This window comes from Furipterus horrens, unplaced genomic scaffold, assembly GCF_987537825.1.
Source record: "Furipterus horrens unplaced genomic scaffold, mFurHor1.1.pri manual_scaffold_4, whole genome shotgun sequence".
Classification (NCBI taxonomy): domain Eukaryota; kingdom Metazoa; phylum Chordata; class Mammalia; order Chiroptera; family Furipteridae; genus Furipterus; species Furipterus horrens.
This window is the reverse complement of record NW_028327174.1, coordinates 201,273,084-201,286,834: the sequence shown is the minus strand read 5'-3', so window position 1 is coordinate 201,286,834 and position 13,751 is coordinate 201,273,084. Positions and strand designations below refer to the sequence as shown.

Below are 13,751 nucleotides of genomic sequence, written 5' to 3'. Positions count from 1 at the left end.
AATCAGCACACATGGAAAACTGAGATGTCAGAGGGGACCTGGAGCTTCTCGTAGGAGTCTCGGGGGTGGGGGTGGGAGCATCACCAATCAGCTCAGAGAATATCAAAAACAGAGCAGGTTTAGGGAGGAGGTGCCCGCGACTTGAGGTGTCCTTGGTCATAGCCAGTAGCAAAGCTGGGTCCAAAACCCATGTCTGCCTTGCAGCGGAATATTGAATTAACATCAGTGGAAAGGGACAAGGAACACAGTGTCCCACTGGGCCAGCGAATCTGTTAAAAGTCTATGCGTTGCCTTCAATTCCCGGGCACGCCTCCTGAGCGCAGCGCCCCGAGGACTGACCCACAGCCACTGCCCACGAGCACCCAAAGCTCCAACCGCGTGAAAATGGACTCCAGAGACCTCAGTCGGTTAGCTGTGTGTCGTCAGAGACAGAGCGGCAGCCTCCAGAGGAGGGGCACTTACTGCAGGAGCGCTGAAGTGACCGAGGAAACTACGAAGAGCTGCACACTCGACTACACGAACATTCAATCATTGACAATAAAATAAGCGAAGGGAGACACTAAAGCATGAACAGCTCAACAACATAAAATGAGCACAGTTTTGAGGAAAGCATAAGTCCGGTGGGTGATGTACAAAGAAAACAGGACATTCCACACCAAGAAGAACGTTCATATTTGCTGGTCCTCAAAAAAATATGCAAATTAAAGCAACCAAAGGTACTATTTTAGAAGCACCAGCCAATACTACTGATATGATTCAGAACAAGAGGGGCTAAAGTACATGAAGTACTTGTCAAAGGGCATTAGGAACAAAGTCAATCCCAGAAATCCCCAAACAGGAAAACTTAAAGTGTTCTAAAAAGTTTAGGAAACCTAGCACACCCTGCTCACAGCTTCTCGCCGCTCCCCAGAGTCCCAACACGCTTCTGCACGCATGTCCTGGGCCAGGGTGACACGGCAGAGGGGAATAAGTGAGACCTGGTGGTTCCCCGACTCGCCTGGCCCCGTGAGGCCGCAGGGGGCACGACACGCGTCACCCACCTGCAGGACACGTGGCCCACACCACACCCCCGGGAAACGCTGCAACAGCGGCTGCGAGCACTGGGACCCGGGCCTGGGTGCCAGTCCCGGCCGTGCTCGGGAACGGCCCGCTCCTCTTGCCCGCAAACGGCACCCTACCCACACACGTGGCTGCCGGAAACGAGGGGCGCGCACGGGGCGCACACCAGTGCACAGCAGCACGGATAAGCACCGGGCTGCCCGGCACGCGCCACAGGCAGGGCTGGGGAGCCTCACCACTGGGGCCTGCCGTCCTTCACAACGTCCTCCTCCTCTTCGTCGTCGCTGAACTTCAACTTCTCAGAATAGTCCACTTCCTCGTGGAGGCCTAGAAGGGGCGGTGGGCCAGGAAGAAAGTGAGAAGGTCAGCTGCTGAGAGCGCCACGGGGGGCTCCCGCCCATCAGGAACTACGCCAACCCAGCTGGGGACGAAGGCAGACCAGCCAGCCGCCATCGCCAGAGCGAACCGCAGATCGCGGTGAAGGGCCGCTTTTGCGCCTGGTCGGGCGAGCCCTCCCACAGACGAGCAGTTCTTCAGTCTGGGAAAATACTTAAAAACGTGTCGGGAGGTGCAGGAGAGAGAGCAACAGCAGGCAGAACGCACAGGCGCCAACCCTAGCAATGCGGAGGCTGTGCCCGTGAGACCCGCCCCATCCCCGCGCCCTGAGGGGCCCCGGCGGCAGGCAGGGTCCTCCAGGTGCCAAAAGGGCACACAAAACACGGTAGTCCACACACACTACAGGATGGACCTCAAAAGCATCATGCTAAGTCCGAGAAGCAGGACACGGAAGGCCACATATTATATGATTCCACGTATATAAAATGTCCAGGCAAAACCACACAGACACAGGAAGTGGATTAGCAGTTGCCAGAGGAGGAGCGTGTGCGTGTGCGTGTGCGTGTAGCAGGGGTGGGTGGGGATGACCGCTCATGGCCTCGGGCTCCTTTGTGGGTGATGGAAACATTTGGAACTGGAAAGTGGTGATCGCTGCACAGCCTTGTGAATACACTAAAAATCATTGAGTCACACAGTTTTAAAACGGTATCATTCCAATGAAGAGGCCGTGAGTGTGAGATCTGATGGAAAAACAAGTACAACAAAAACCGATCGTCACTTTAAATACAAGCACAAAAGAGGTGGGAGGGAAAGGATGGAAAAAAGATACACCATGAAAAAACAAAGGTGGAGCAGTGATAGTGACAAGGGACAGAACAGGCTCAGAGACAAGAAGCACCACTGGAGATGAAGAACACTTGAACAATTCAAAGGGTTAATGTCAGAGTTATAAAAATTAGAGATGTGCACTAAGTCTAATAAAACAAATGAAGCAAAAACGAGAGAAAAGATGAATCCACAATTAGAGTGGATGATTTAACACCTCATTTTCAGTAACTGATAGAACCAAACAGAACTACCAATAAGTACATAAGGTCTGAGTGACACTACCAAACACCGTGACTAGACAGACACTTTCAGGGCATAATCCCAAACACCTGCAGAACACACGTTCCTGTCAAGTGCACTTGGAATAGTCACCCAGAGACCACATCTTGGTCATAAAATATGGCTCAATACGTCAGAAAGATCTGAAATCATTCAGACTGTGATCTCTGACTCTAAAGAATTAAATCAGAAATCTAGAAAGCCCCAATAATGAAAATGAACAGATCAATGAAACAGAAAACAATCAAACGACAGAGAAAATTAAAGCCAAAAGCTGCCTCTTTATAAATATTAATAAATCTAATAAGCCCTTAACAGAAGTGAACAAGAAGAGAAAGAACATCAATTATCTATTCATCAGGAGTGAAAGAGGGTCTATCACTACAGACACTACAGACATCAAAGGAAAAGGAGTATCAACGGTTCACACCAACAAATTCAACCTGAAAGAAACGAACAAACCCTCTGAAAAACACAGTTACCAAAAACTGACACAGAACAACAGGAATCTGGGCAGCGTAGCTAATCGAAGAGGTAAAACTTTATTATCACAAATGTCCTCACAGAGACAATGCCAGGGCTAACTGGCTTCACTGGCCAGTTTTATTGAGCACTAACGAAAACACAACACCCATCTTACAGAGACTCTTCCACAAGGGGAGGAGGAAGAAACATGCTCCAGCTCATCTCATGCGCCCAGCATAACCTGGTATAACATCTCAAAAACTATATGGAAAGAGAAGATTATAGACCAATATCCACCATAAACACAGACAGCAAGAATCTTAATAAAATATCAGCAAATTGAATCAAGCCACACGGAAGGCAGAGTTTATTGCAGGAATGCAAGGGTGGTTGAGCATTAAAAAAATAAATGAGTTCAATCCACAAGATCACCAAAATAAAGGAGAAAAGTCATGTAATCATGAAGACAGGAAAAGTATTTAACAAAATTCAATACGGACCCATTCATGATTTAAAAAACAAAACATTCGGCCAACTAGGAATGAAAGGGAACTGCCTCAGCTGATAAAGAATTTCTCCAAAAAGCTACAGCTAACATCACATTTGACGGTGAGACACTAAGCATTTTATCCCTAAGATTGGAAACAAGGAACTTGAACACAATGCTGTACTGGAAGTAACAGCCCAACAGAACAAGAAGAAAAAGTAACAGGCGTGTAATCTGAAAAGGAAGACGTAAAGAGTCCCTGTTTATAGGCAACATAGTTATTTCTATAGAAATGCTAAGAGGTCAACAAAAACTAGTAAAACTAGTTAGTGCAGTCAGCGAAGTGTCTGGTACAAGGTCAATACACAGAAATCAGCTGTATTTCTGCATAACATCAGACACTTAAAAACAAAACTTAAAAAAAAAAGAAACAATGCCATTTATAATAGCATCAAAGACATAAAATACTCAGGAATAAACTTGAAAGATGGTCAAGACCTCCATCCTGAAAACTGTAGAACGCTGCCGGGAACAATGGAAGACCTAACAGAGTCACCAGGCTCCTGGGTGCAAGATGCAAAATTATGACATCATTTATCCAGAAATAAATTCAATACAATCCTCACCAAAATACCTGCAGGCTTTTTGTAAACACTGCCCGAATGATTCTAAACTTATATAGGAGTGCAAAGAACTTAATATAGTCAAACAATCAAAAAGTCAAAACAAAACAGAGTTGGAAAACTTACAACACTACGTGAATCTAGGACTTACTATGAAGCGACAGTGTGGTCCTGGCATAAGGATGAATAAACAGATCGATAGAACAAAACAGACCCACGCTTACCAGGTCAGTTGGTTTTTGGCAAAGAGGCCAGAGCAATTCAACAGGGGAAGGAAAGTCTTAAGAACAGATGGTAGAGAGCAACTAATATCCTTATGGAAAGAAATAAACCTCAACTCCTATCTTATACCATACACATCAATTAATTCAACGTGGATCACATACCCCAAAATAAAACGTTGAAACTATAAAACATAAGGGAATGTCTTCACAACCAAGGCGGGGAAGACAAAGATTTTTTAGATGAAACCCAAAAGTAATAACCACAAAAGACAACTTTATAAACTCCATCAAAATTAAAAACCTCTCATCAAAACAGTGCTTAAAAAATGAACAGACAAGGCAGGCAATGGGGAAAAGGGCACGGGAAATGTAAGTTGCAAAAGACTTGTATCACACCACTCACAAAGAAAACAAAAAGATACACGTGTGGCCACACGGCCTATGAAAATGTGCTCACCATCGTTAGTCATTCGCGAAACGCAAATTACAAGCACGAAGAGGTGCCACTACACACCCGCTGGAACGGCTACGTTTACAAAGACGGACCGCAAAGCGCTGCGCTCGCTGCTGGGAGCGGGAAAAGGCAGGGCCACGCGGACAAGGCCCGGGGGCCCGTGTAATCCCCCAGTGCCTCACTCCTAGGTGTTTACTCGGGAGCAATGAAAGCATTATTCACACTGGACCTTGGGATGGGAAGGCAAACTGAAGTACACTGATACAGTGAACAGACCCCCGTAATTAAAAGCAACTACTGACATATACGCACACATCATGCGGGTGTGTGCCCACATACCAACACTGATGAATCTCAAACACATGCCCCAGAGGAGAGGCTGGGTGGTGCCATTCGCCTGCAGTTCTCCGGGAGGCAAGGCTAAGCTACGGCCGGAACCCCCAGAAGAGCGGGAGGCCTGGGGGCTGGGGGGGGGGGGGGGCGCTAACAGGAAGGGGCAGGGTGAGGAGGGAAAGGCTCTCTGCTGTGACAGGGATGTGTCACACAGGTATATCCCTGTGTCAAAACTGTAGTTAGGACGGGTGTCGTTCAATGTAACTAAAATTTACTTAAAAACAAACAAAACAAAAGAACCATAAAAGAACACAATTAGGCTGGGGATAGCGAGTGGGTGAAACTGAAGGGACAGGAATGGCGGAACGGCAGCACTCACTGCAGCGGCGTGGCGGGCGGCGGGGGCACCTTACGTCATCTGGCTCAGTTTAACAGCAAAAACTACCACGGCCCTAACATCAGGACCAAAGACCAAAGCACTGGCTGAGCGCCGGCGAGGACGCCCTTGGGGCACCGACGCTGCTCCCTGCCCCACGTCCCCAGGAGAAGGCACCAGGACGGGGCTTCCTCCTTGCTCAGCAGAGACAGACCCCAGCCCCGAGGGAGGAAGGCCACCCGGAGACGCCGCCCACCTGCCCAGCCGGCGTCGGTGTCGGTGTCCAGGTCGTCCAGGCCCTTGAGGTTTTCCGCGGTGACGATGGTGGGCCGCGGAGCCCGCGCCACCAGCTGCCGCAGGGGGCGGGGCGGGCGAGCCGTCCCCAGCCTGTTCTCTTTGCTGGGGAGAGAGAGAAGGGGTCACACACACGTACGGAGGCAAAACCAAACACTTCTCAAACAGCAAGGCCCAGACGGCAGAGGTTCACGCGCGCCTTTAATGCTTCAGTCACCGCCTCTGGAAAGAAACGCGGGCTAACCCACGCCACAGAGAGAAGCCCTGTCTCACCCCGCAGTTCTGCCGCCCAGCGCGGAGGCCCGGGGCAGCGGGGCGGCTCACGCCCGTGTCTAACCCCCAGGGCCCGGCGGTCACAGCCCAGCGCTGCCAGCACGCAGCCCGGGGCAGAGGGCGGGGTGCAGGCGCACTGGGGCCCCCGGAAGGCGTAGCACTGGCATTCCTCGGCCCCTTAGCTAGTCCAGCACCGCCCCGGGGCCATCCCCTGCCCGCGGGCCTAGAGCACAGCGGCCTTACCCGTCCTGGTCGTTCGTCTGGAACTGCCTGAAAGGAACGCGGGGCTCCAGGCGCAGCTGGGGCGTGGGGAGAGGCCCTCGCGCCGCGGGCCCCGGGCTCCCTGAGGGCTGCGGCGGGCACATCTGAAACAGAATGTCAGTGAGCAGGCTTTCCGGGCCAGGGTCCGCCCTCTAAGCTCCATGCCCGCTGAAGTTTGTTTTAGAAAATGAAAAACGAAAAAGAACCAGGGAAGTCTTGGGGTTCCCACTCGGTCCTGCCGCCATCTCCCCCATTCCCTCCTGCTGTAAGTAAATCCGGGCCTTTGTGCCTCGGGGGAAGCCTGCCTCTCCTCTTTCGAAAGAACCAAGGCTGAAATCCTTGCACATCACCAGGGAAAGAAGCCAGAAGCCCCCAGGACTTGGAAAGGGGCAGACAAAGTGCAGAGCTAATGGCAACCCCCAAGGCAGGGCACCGGGGCAAAGAGGGGCATCAGGAGAGGGGACACCCAACCACGGGAAGCGGGTCCTGCCGGACACGAACAGGCTGACTTTGTGGGGCAAAAGGCACACTCTGAAGACTTACAAAAGCAGGAAGCATGTCATGGTACGTGGGCGGGTGGTACGCGTTTCCCAGGAACTGGGCAGCCCCTTTGCGAGCAGGCTGAGCCGGGCGGAGGGAGGGGTCCTTGGGGTCGCTGGTGCCTGCCGAGGAGGGGGCTCCGTCTCCCGCACTCGCGGTCCTGCTGCCCGGCTCAGGTGGGGAGGTGCTCAGAGACGTGGCAGAAATTATGTTTCGCCCACCGCCCTCCCTCCAGCTTGTCACATCTGGAAGTCGGAAGGCGGCACGGGGGAGAGGAAGGAGGAGGGGGAGGAGGCATTGTATAAGGTTCTGAAGGTCAAGGGACCCCCTCATTCACAAAAAAAAAACCAACAAAAACAAAATACTAGAACAAAAAGCAAAAAGGGAAGAGCTGAGCTGACTGGCCCAGCTGTCAGGGAAGGCAGGGGGCAGACGCCTGGCCAGGGGGTGTGACCTTACTGAGGACATACCAGACACGGCCCGCTCAGAGAGAAGGCAAGTGTGAACAAGACCTGGTCCTCCCTGACGGGCTGGAGCCACATCGCCACAGAGCCACCCCCGCGGGAACCAGGCAGCCGCTACAGGGACTGCCACGGGGCGTCCCCCCCACACCAGCCCCGCCCAGGCAGGCCCAGTGCTGGGCTCCCGACCGGACCTGCCATTAAAACCACAGTGACTTTGACACGTTTCCCCTCGCTGTCCAGCAGCGGCACCGAGTCAGATACCTCCCCAGCTCCTAAGACAAAGCCGAGCCTGTTCTCAGCCGGTGAGGTGTGCGGGAGCGTGGGGCTGCCCCAGGGCCTTGGGCCCTGCCTGCCCTTGGGCTCCTGCAGGGCTCCGGCAGAACCCGCCCACCCCTGTCTTTTAGACGACGCTTCCCACCGCCAAACCAGCGAGGCCCGGCGGAACTGTGGGCCGGGGAGAAACGGTACGAGCCGCATCTCTCTACGGCCAACATTTGGCCAGGGGTTAAAACATGAAAGGTCCCCGAGTACACGACCCCTAAGAGAAACAGACTTAGGAACGGGGGCCATGAGAGCGGGCTCTGCTTTAGCGCTTCAGCCCCTCGCAGGTGTCCCTGGGGCGCCCCGCCTGGGGCCACCCCCGGCCATCGGCCTCTTCGTCTCCTCAGTGAGGACACGGAACTGCTCCCAGAGCGTCTCCTAGTTCTAAATGTTTATAGTCCTATAAAGCAACTCACCTTCATTAAACCCAGAAAGTTACATTCCCGGCCTAAGGAATTTGATTACGTATCTGGAGTGGACAAAATAACTCGACGTCAGCCACTGAAAGGCCACGGCACGTTTTAGGCAGAGCTGCAGAGGGACCGTTTCATGTACAGGACGCTAGCTCTGATGTCGGGAGAGCTTGCTGAGTAATCAATACAAGCAGACACAAGTTCCTCGTATTTTAAGACCTGATCAAGCACACCCCCAAACAGCCCCCCCATAAAACAGCCATTTCACAACCTCTGGTTAGAAGATAGAAACTCTCCTTCCTAAACACCTTCGGCTGTAACCACCCAAGGCCTCTAAAATAACGACAACCAGCAGGTATCACCACACAGCGCTGCCAACTCCTCGGCCAGCCCCGGAGGACGGGCCTTGGAGACCGTGCTCAGTGGGCTCCATGAGGGAACATGGTAAAAAACAGAGATTCTAAGCTGGCTGTGGACGGGGAAGCCTGAGATCAGGCTTTTTACCAAACCTCCCGGTGACCCTGACGGGAGGCAGCTAGGTTTGGGAACCGCGGGCTTGGAACACGAGCTCCTGAATCAGGGACCACAATACTTGGCCCTTGGTCCGTCCGTCCTTGCCGTGACCACCCAAGCACAGCAGAGCCCACCGTCTGATGACACCTGGGAGGGCAGAGGCCCAGCCCAGCCCGAAAGACAAGGAAGGAGCGACCTCCGGACCAGCCTAGGAGGCAAGTCCAGCGGGGCAGCAGCCGGGCAGGGGTCAGTCTCCAGGAACAGAGCCTGGCCCCAGGAGCAACGGCTCTTCGGGGACCCACACACTTTGAGCTGAGAAGGCAAGAAGACGAGGGACAATCCTGCTGTCCCGCGTGTGCCCAGACGGGGGCTGCAGCTCACTTACTCTGGGGGCGGAGGCTTGGTCCTGGCCCATACGACAGATCTAAGACGCCCTTGTCTTTGCCAGCCTTGTCCTGCCCTCCAGCTGCTTTCAGCGTCGGAAATTCCTCGGGAGAGAAGGATAAGAGTCGGCTTGAGCCCCTTAAACCTGTCGAGAAAACCGGAAAGGCTTATGGGGTGAGTGAGGCTGGCCCAGCAGCCCCAGCTCCACACCTCCACGCTCGGACGGCGCGCCGGCCAGCAGCGAGCTTCGGGAGCGCGCCGTGGCGTGCTGGCCCTGTGTTGTCAGAGAGAAACAGGGGCTCCCGAGGGTCCCCGGCTGCTACCCGACGGGAGCGAGTTGCCAAGGGCCTGGGGTAAGATACAGCAGCTGCTCCAGCCCAGATCCCTCCCGGCTCCTGGGAGAAGGCAGAAGGGCCTTCTGGGGGTCCGAGAGGCGGTCTTCGGCAGAATCAGCCCAAGGAAGTCAGCGGCTTTCATGTGGAGGTAATGCCGGGAGAAGGTGCCCCAACCCTCCCCGAAGACCTCGGCCCCAGATTTCCACGCACGAGGGCCTCCTCATTTGTCTGCCTTCCCAGTTCACCGTTCTGTGCAAACTTCCTCCCGCCCTGCGAGGCCGAACACTTCACTGTTGAACCCTGAGCAACTCCTCCCGTGGTCCTCCCGTTCACCCACCGACACGCTGGGCTCCGCGAGGGAAGCCGTGCCTTCGTTTGCCCCTCCCCCTCACAGCCCTCAGCGCGAGGGACCCGCAGGCAGCTCTGGATGGAGAGATGATGACAAATGACGCATTCAAGGGCGCCGAGTGGGAGCGGGTCCCTCTATTTGGAACACACACACACGTCCTGCGCCATGTGAACAGGAATAATGTCACACACACAGCACAGCGTCCAGCTGTGGCACACGTGGCTCCCGAGAGCGTGACGCTAAGCTCCCCCCTTGGTATTACCCTCGGCACCACTGACCCACAGACCTGCGAACCGGGGGCGCGGGGGCTTGGGGGTGGGGTTGGGGTCAAAGCACAGGCAGTCACGTCTCCACCATCCCACTCAGTACAAGGACACCCCCCAGTACGCTCCTTGGCACAAGGCACCTGAGAAGCAGTCCCCGGGCCACAGAGGGGCCCCACTGCACGTCAGGCAGTGATGTTAAGAACCGGCAGATAAAATACGGAAGTCTTGCTTTAAAAATGCGGTAGAAAGAACGTTTTAAAAATACGGCCGGTTATTTGAAGTAAAAAAGCAAGCAGAGCAAATGCCAGCGCCGGCCTCCTGCCTCAGCAGCTGCGCAGTGACCGTGAGCGAGAATTAACCCCCCCCCCCACAGACGGAAGGAGAAGGGGCGGAGCTCAAACCTCAGACCAAAGCCCTGTCACTGCCGAGGCTCCCACGCTCGGCCACGGTCACCCACCAGCCCCGCGAGAGACGGAGGCAGGAAAACCACGCAGGCGCCGTGAGCCTCCGGCCTCTGCCCCGTCTGCGCGGCCGGCCTCCCTGTCTCCCAGGGGAAACTTGGCCAACCAACCAGCTTCCACGTGGAGTCCATCACCTCAGGAGGAGAGCTTCTGAAAATGTTTATGGGTAACACCCTCCCAAGCCCCCACGGCCTGATGGTATGTGAGCTGGTCACCCCAGCACAGGAGGGGGGCCCAGGCCCCTGAACACCCCCCAGCTCGGCCTGGGTCCAGCATGTATCCATTCTCCCCTCTTGGGCTACCAGGTTCCACCGTCTCCCTTACGAGCCACCTTATGTTTATAGAGCATTTCACTGTGTTCCAGAATGATTTTCCAGATCGCTTTATTTTTTGATAGAGAATACAACCACAAGGTTCCCAAGGGAGAGGCCGCAGAAGGGTTACGAGGACGCCTTCCCCCCAGCCTGTGTCCTGTCTGCGCACTCCTGGTCCCTCCAGAGGCGGTGCCTGCCCTCCTCCATCCCCGGCCTCTCCCTCCTGCGTTTCCTTCCAGAAGGGTATCCTCCGTCGTCACCCCATTTTCCAGATGAACATCACATCCTCTCCGCACCATCCTGCACTTCTTTCTATTTAAGAATATGTCCTGACGATCTTGCCACATCAGTAGGAAATGGACTTTTCCACTTAGAGCTAAAGAGCATTTCATTAAAGCGGCATCATTTGAGGGGCACTTCTGTGACTGCTGCCACCTTCTGCTGCTGCGATGCTACGCTGCACACGTGGGGCAGTACAAGTCACAGGGTGACCCCTCCAGGCGGAGCTGCTGAGTCCTAACTGCTCTCTGTAGGGGTCCTACCCATTTACACTATTTCATTTTTAGTCTTTGTAACTCTTTTTAAATAAGAATGAACACCTGTGACTTACGTACACTCCCAGGCTGCAGAAAGCCAGAGAGGCACTGTCAACAGCCCCGCGAGCGCTCACAGATGAGCCCGTGCAGAGGCCCGACTTGGGGGGGCCGCACCTCCGGCCACAGCCCTCCCTCCTGCCCACCTGTCAGACCAGAGAACTGGGGGAGGCCAGGGCCGAGCCTCCCTGCCCCTGTGAAGTCAGGAGCACGGGGGCTCTGCCCACAGCTCCGCTGGCAACTGACTGGCATGTTGCTCCCTCGCAGACCGAGGAGAGCCTTCAAGTGCCCCAGGTTTCCAACTCAGAAGGCACACGTCCTTTGGACAGGGGGGTGGGGAGGTCAGGGGAGGCAGGACAGGACTGTTTTACTAACATAATAGATGGTAAATGGTGAAGGCCTGACCAGCACGGCCACACCAGACAGAGGGTGGACATGGCAGCCGGTGCGGCTTTCCAGACTAACCCTCACGGCACCCCTGCCCAGCCAGCCCGGAGGCAGCGCCCAGGTTGGGCTGCACAGTGTGCTAGGAACGTTTGGGCTAACACGGTAACGTCAGCAGAGCACACAGAGGAAAGCTGTCAGCCACGACCAAAGGTCGCCGGTCCGATTCCCGGCTGGGGCACACGCCTGGGTGCGTGTTTGGTTCCTGGTCAGGGTTCGTACAAGAGGCAACCGACTGATGTTTCTTTCACATTGATGTTTTTCTCCCTCCCTTCCCCTTCTCTCTAAAAATAAGTAAATAAAACCTAAAAAGAAAAAAAGAAAAAGAGAAATCTGGATTTGGGGCGTCTCTCAAAGATGCCGCTGACGCTGGGCCTGCACCCTGAGGCTCCGGTCGCCGAGGGGCGCCTTGGGACCTCTGCCCTGGTCCAGCCTCGGCAGCCATTTCTGCCTCTGTTGTTCTGCGGCCACGCAGAACTTTGAACACTGTCCCCGTCCGCGCCTCTCCCCCACCTCCTCTACCGAAGGACCACAGCAGCTGGCCGCCCCCACCTCCGCGTGCTGTGTCAGGCCCGGCACCCGCGGCGAGTGCCCTGCGGTGCCGCCCAGGGAGGGGAGCGCGGCCCCCAGGCTCAAGGTGAGCCCACGCCTCACGACACCTCCCTGCGGCCCAGGAGAGGGGAGGTACCGTGTGTAGGCAACACTACGGAGCAGGTGCTGACTTCGTCAGCAGCACAGCTGGTCACAGAGCAGAGGGCCAGCCGCCCAGGTCCCCTCCACCTGCCTCAGGAGGGAAGTCTTAGCCATGACACCCACAACATCCAAGAGCTGACACTTTCAGAATCAGCGCTTCCTTGTCTGGCCCCACAGAGCAGTGGCTCACAGGTGACAGATTCCACGGAGCTTTAGGCCAGAGACAACCCAGACGACCGGAACAGACCGGAAGAGGCACGCGCCCCTGCTGCCCCCGCCCCAACACCCCCTCACACACTTACCACCTTCGTGTCCTGCTGGCTTCCCGTTCAGCTGTGCCCATGACTTTGGTCCACCTGGCACTGAATTTGTGTTCTGGAAAAGGGAAGACAATTAGGAGAGAGTCGGCTCCACCCACCTGCCGCCCAGTCCCCAGGGGAGGCAGGATGGGCCGCCGCGTTCCAGAGGGGGAGCAGGGCCAGGGGCAGGGGCCAGCTCTGAGTCACACGGTGAGTTCCACAGCGAAGCCAGGACTCAAACCCACAGCCGCCTTCATGCCGCAATCCAGAACATTCTGTCGGGTCACCTTTCCTGCCCACACAGAGCTACTGGGCCTGGCGACAGACGAAGGACAAGCCCCAGCTCCAGCACGTGTGTCGCAACTGTGGGCCGCTGCTAGCAGAACCCAGACACAGGAAGGCCCACGGGGGGTCCAACCCTCGGCTGGTGGCCCACGGCCCCCGCTCCCGCAACCACTGCCCCCGCGCAAGCACGGCCCCACACGGAGCAGGACGTGGCCGCGGCAGGCTCAGGCCGAGCGGACAACCTTGCTAAAGCGCCCGCGGGCCAGGCCCTACGCCGGGCAGGCCTTGCCTAACTGGCCCTCCCACGCCCGGGAGGGCTTCGGCCGGATCCCCGAGGCTCAGGGAGAGGGAGCCTGACCCGGACAGCCAGCTAGAGGGGCAGCACCAGGACCTGTCCACACCCCACCTATGTTTAGAGCCCCTTTGGGTCCCCACGCCCTGAGCTCATCTACCTTGTTCCACAACATCCAACTCACCAGCCTCCCCTCCAACTGAAGGGGAAGCTGCAAGACAGAGCTGACACAGCCAGGTGACCCCCCTCAGCAGATCAGGGGCCAGAGGGGACAACCAGCCTTTCCCACGGCCCCCCCTTTGCAGTCCACTCCTGCCGCCCCTGCCGCCGCCGCCGCCGCCGCTCTCAGAGAAGCTGCTGTCTGTCTCCAGTGCGGAGCGGAGCGGCCCAGACGGCTTGGCGTGGTGGCCCGGGACGCCCACGGGTCTCCCCACGAGACCACACACGGGGGCCGTGCAGCTGGGGTTGGACAGGCCCTTGAGGAGGGGCGCTC

General features: G+C 55.9%; 1 protein-coding gene across 1 annotated transcript in view; it reads right to left on the bottom strand.

The window, feature by feature from the left end:
• Positions 1-13,751, bottom strand: part of PRRC2B (proline rich coiled-coil 2B) — a 74,288-nt gene that overhangs the window by 30,315 nt on the left and 30,222 nt on the right. The window contains exons 5-10 of the mRNA XM_090274926.1: positions 12,685-12,757; positions 8,929-9,072; positions 6,836-7,077; positions 6,275-6,396; positions 5,721-5,863; positions 1,296-1,386 (exon numbers count right to left, since the gene is read on the bottom strand). Coding sequence (XP_090131052.1) covers positions 1,296-1,386; positions 5,721-5,863; positions 6,275-6,396; positions 6,836-7,077; positions 8,929-9,072; positions 12,685-12,757 — 815 coding nt within the window. The remainder of the gene's footprint in view (positions 1-1,295; positions 1,387-5,720; positions 5,864-6,274; positions 6,397-6,835; positions 7,078-8,928; positions 9,073-12,684; positions 12,758-13,751) is intronic.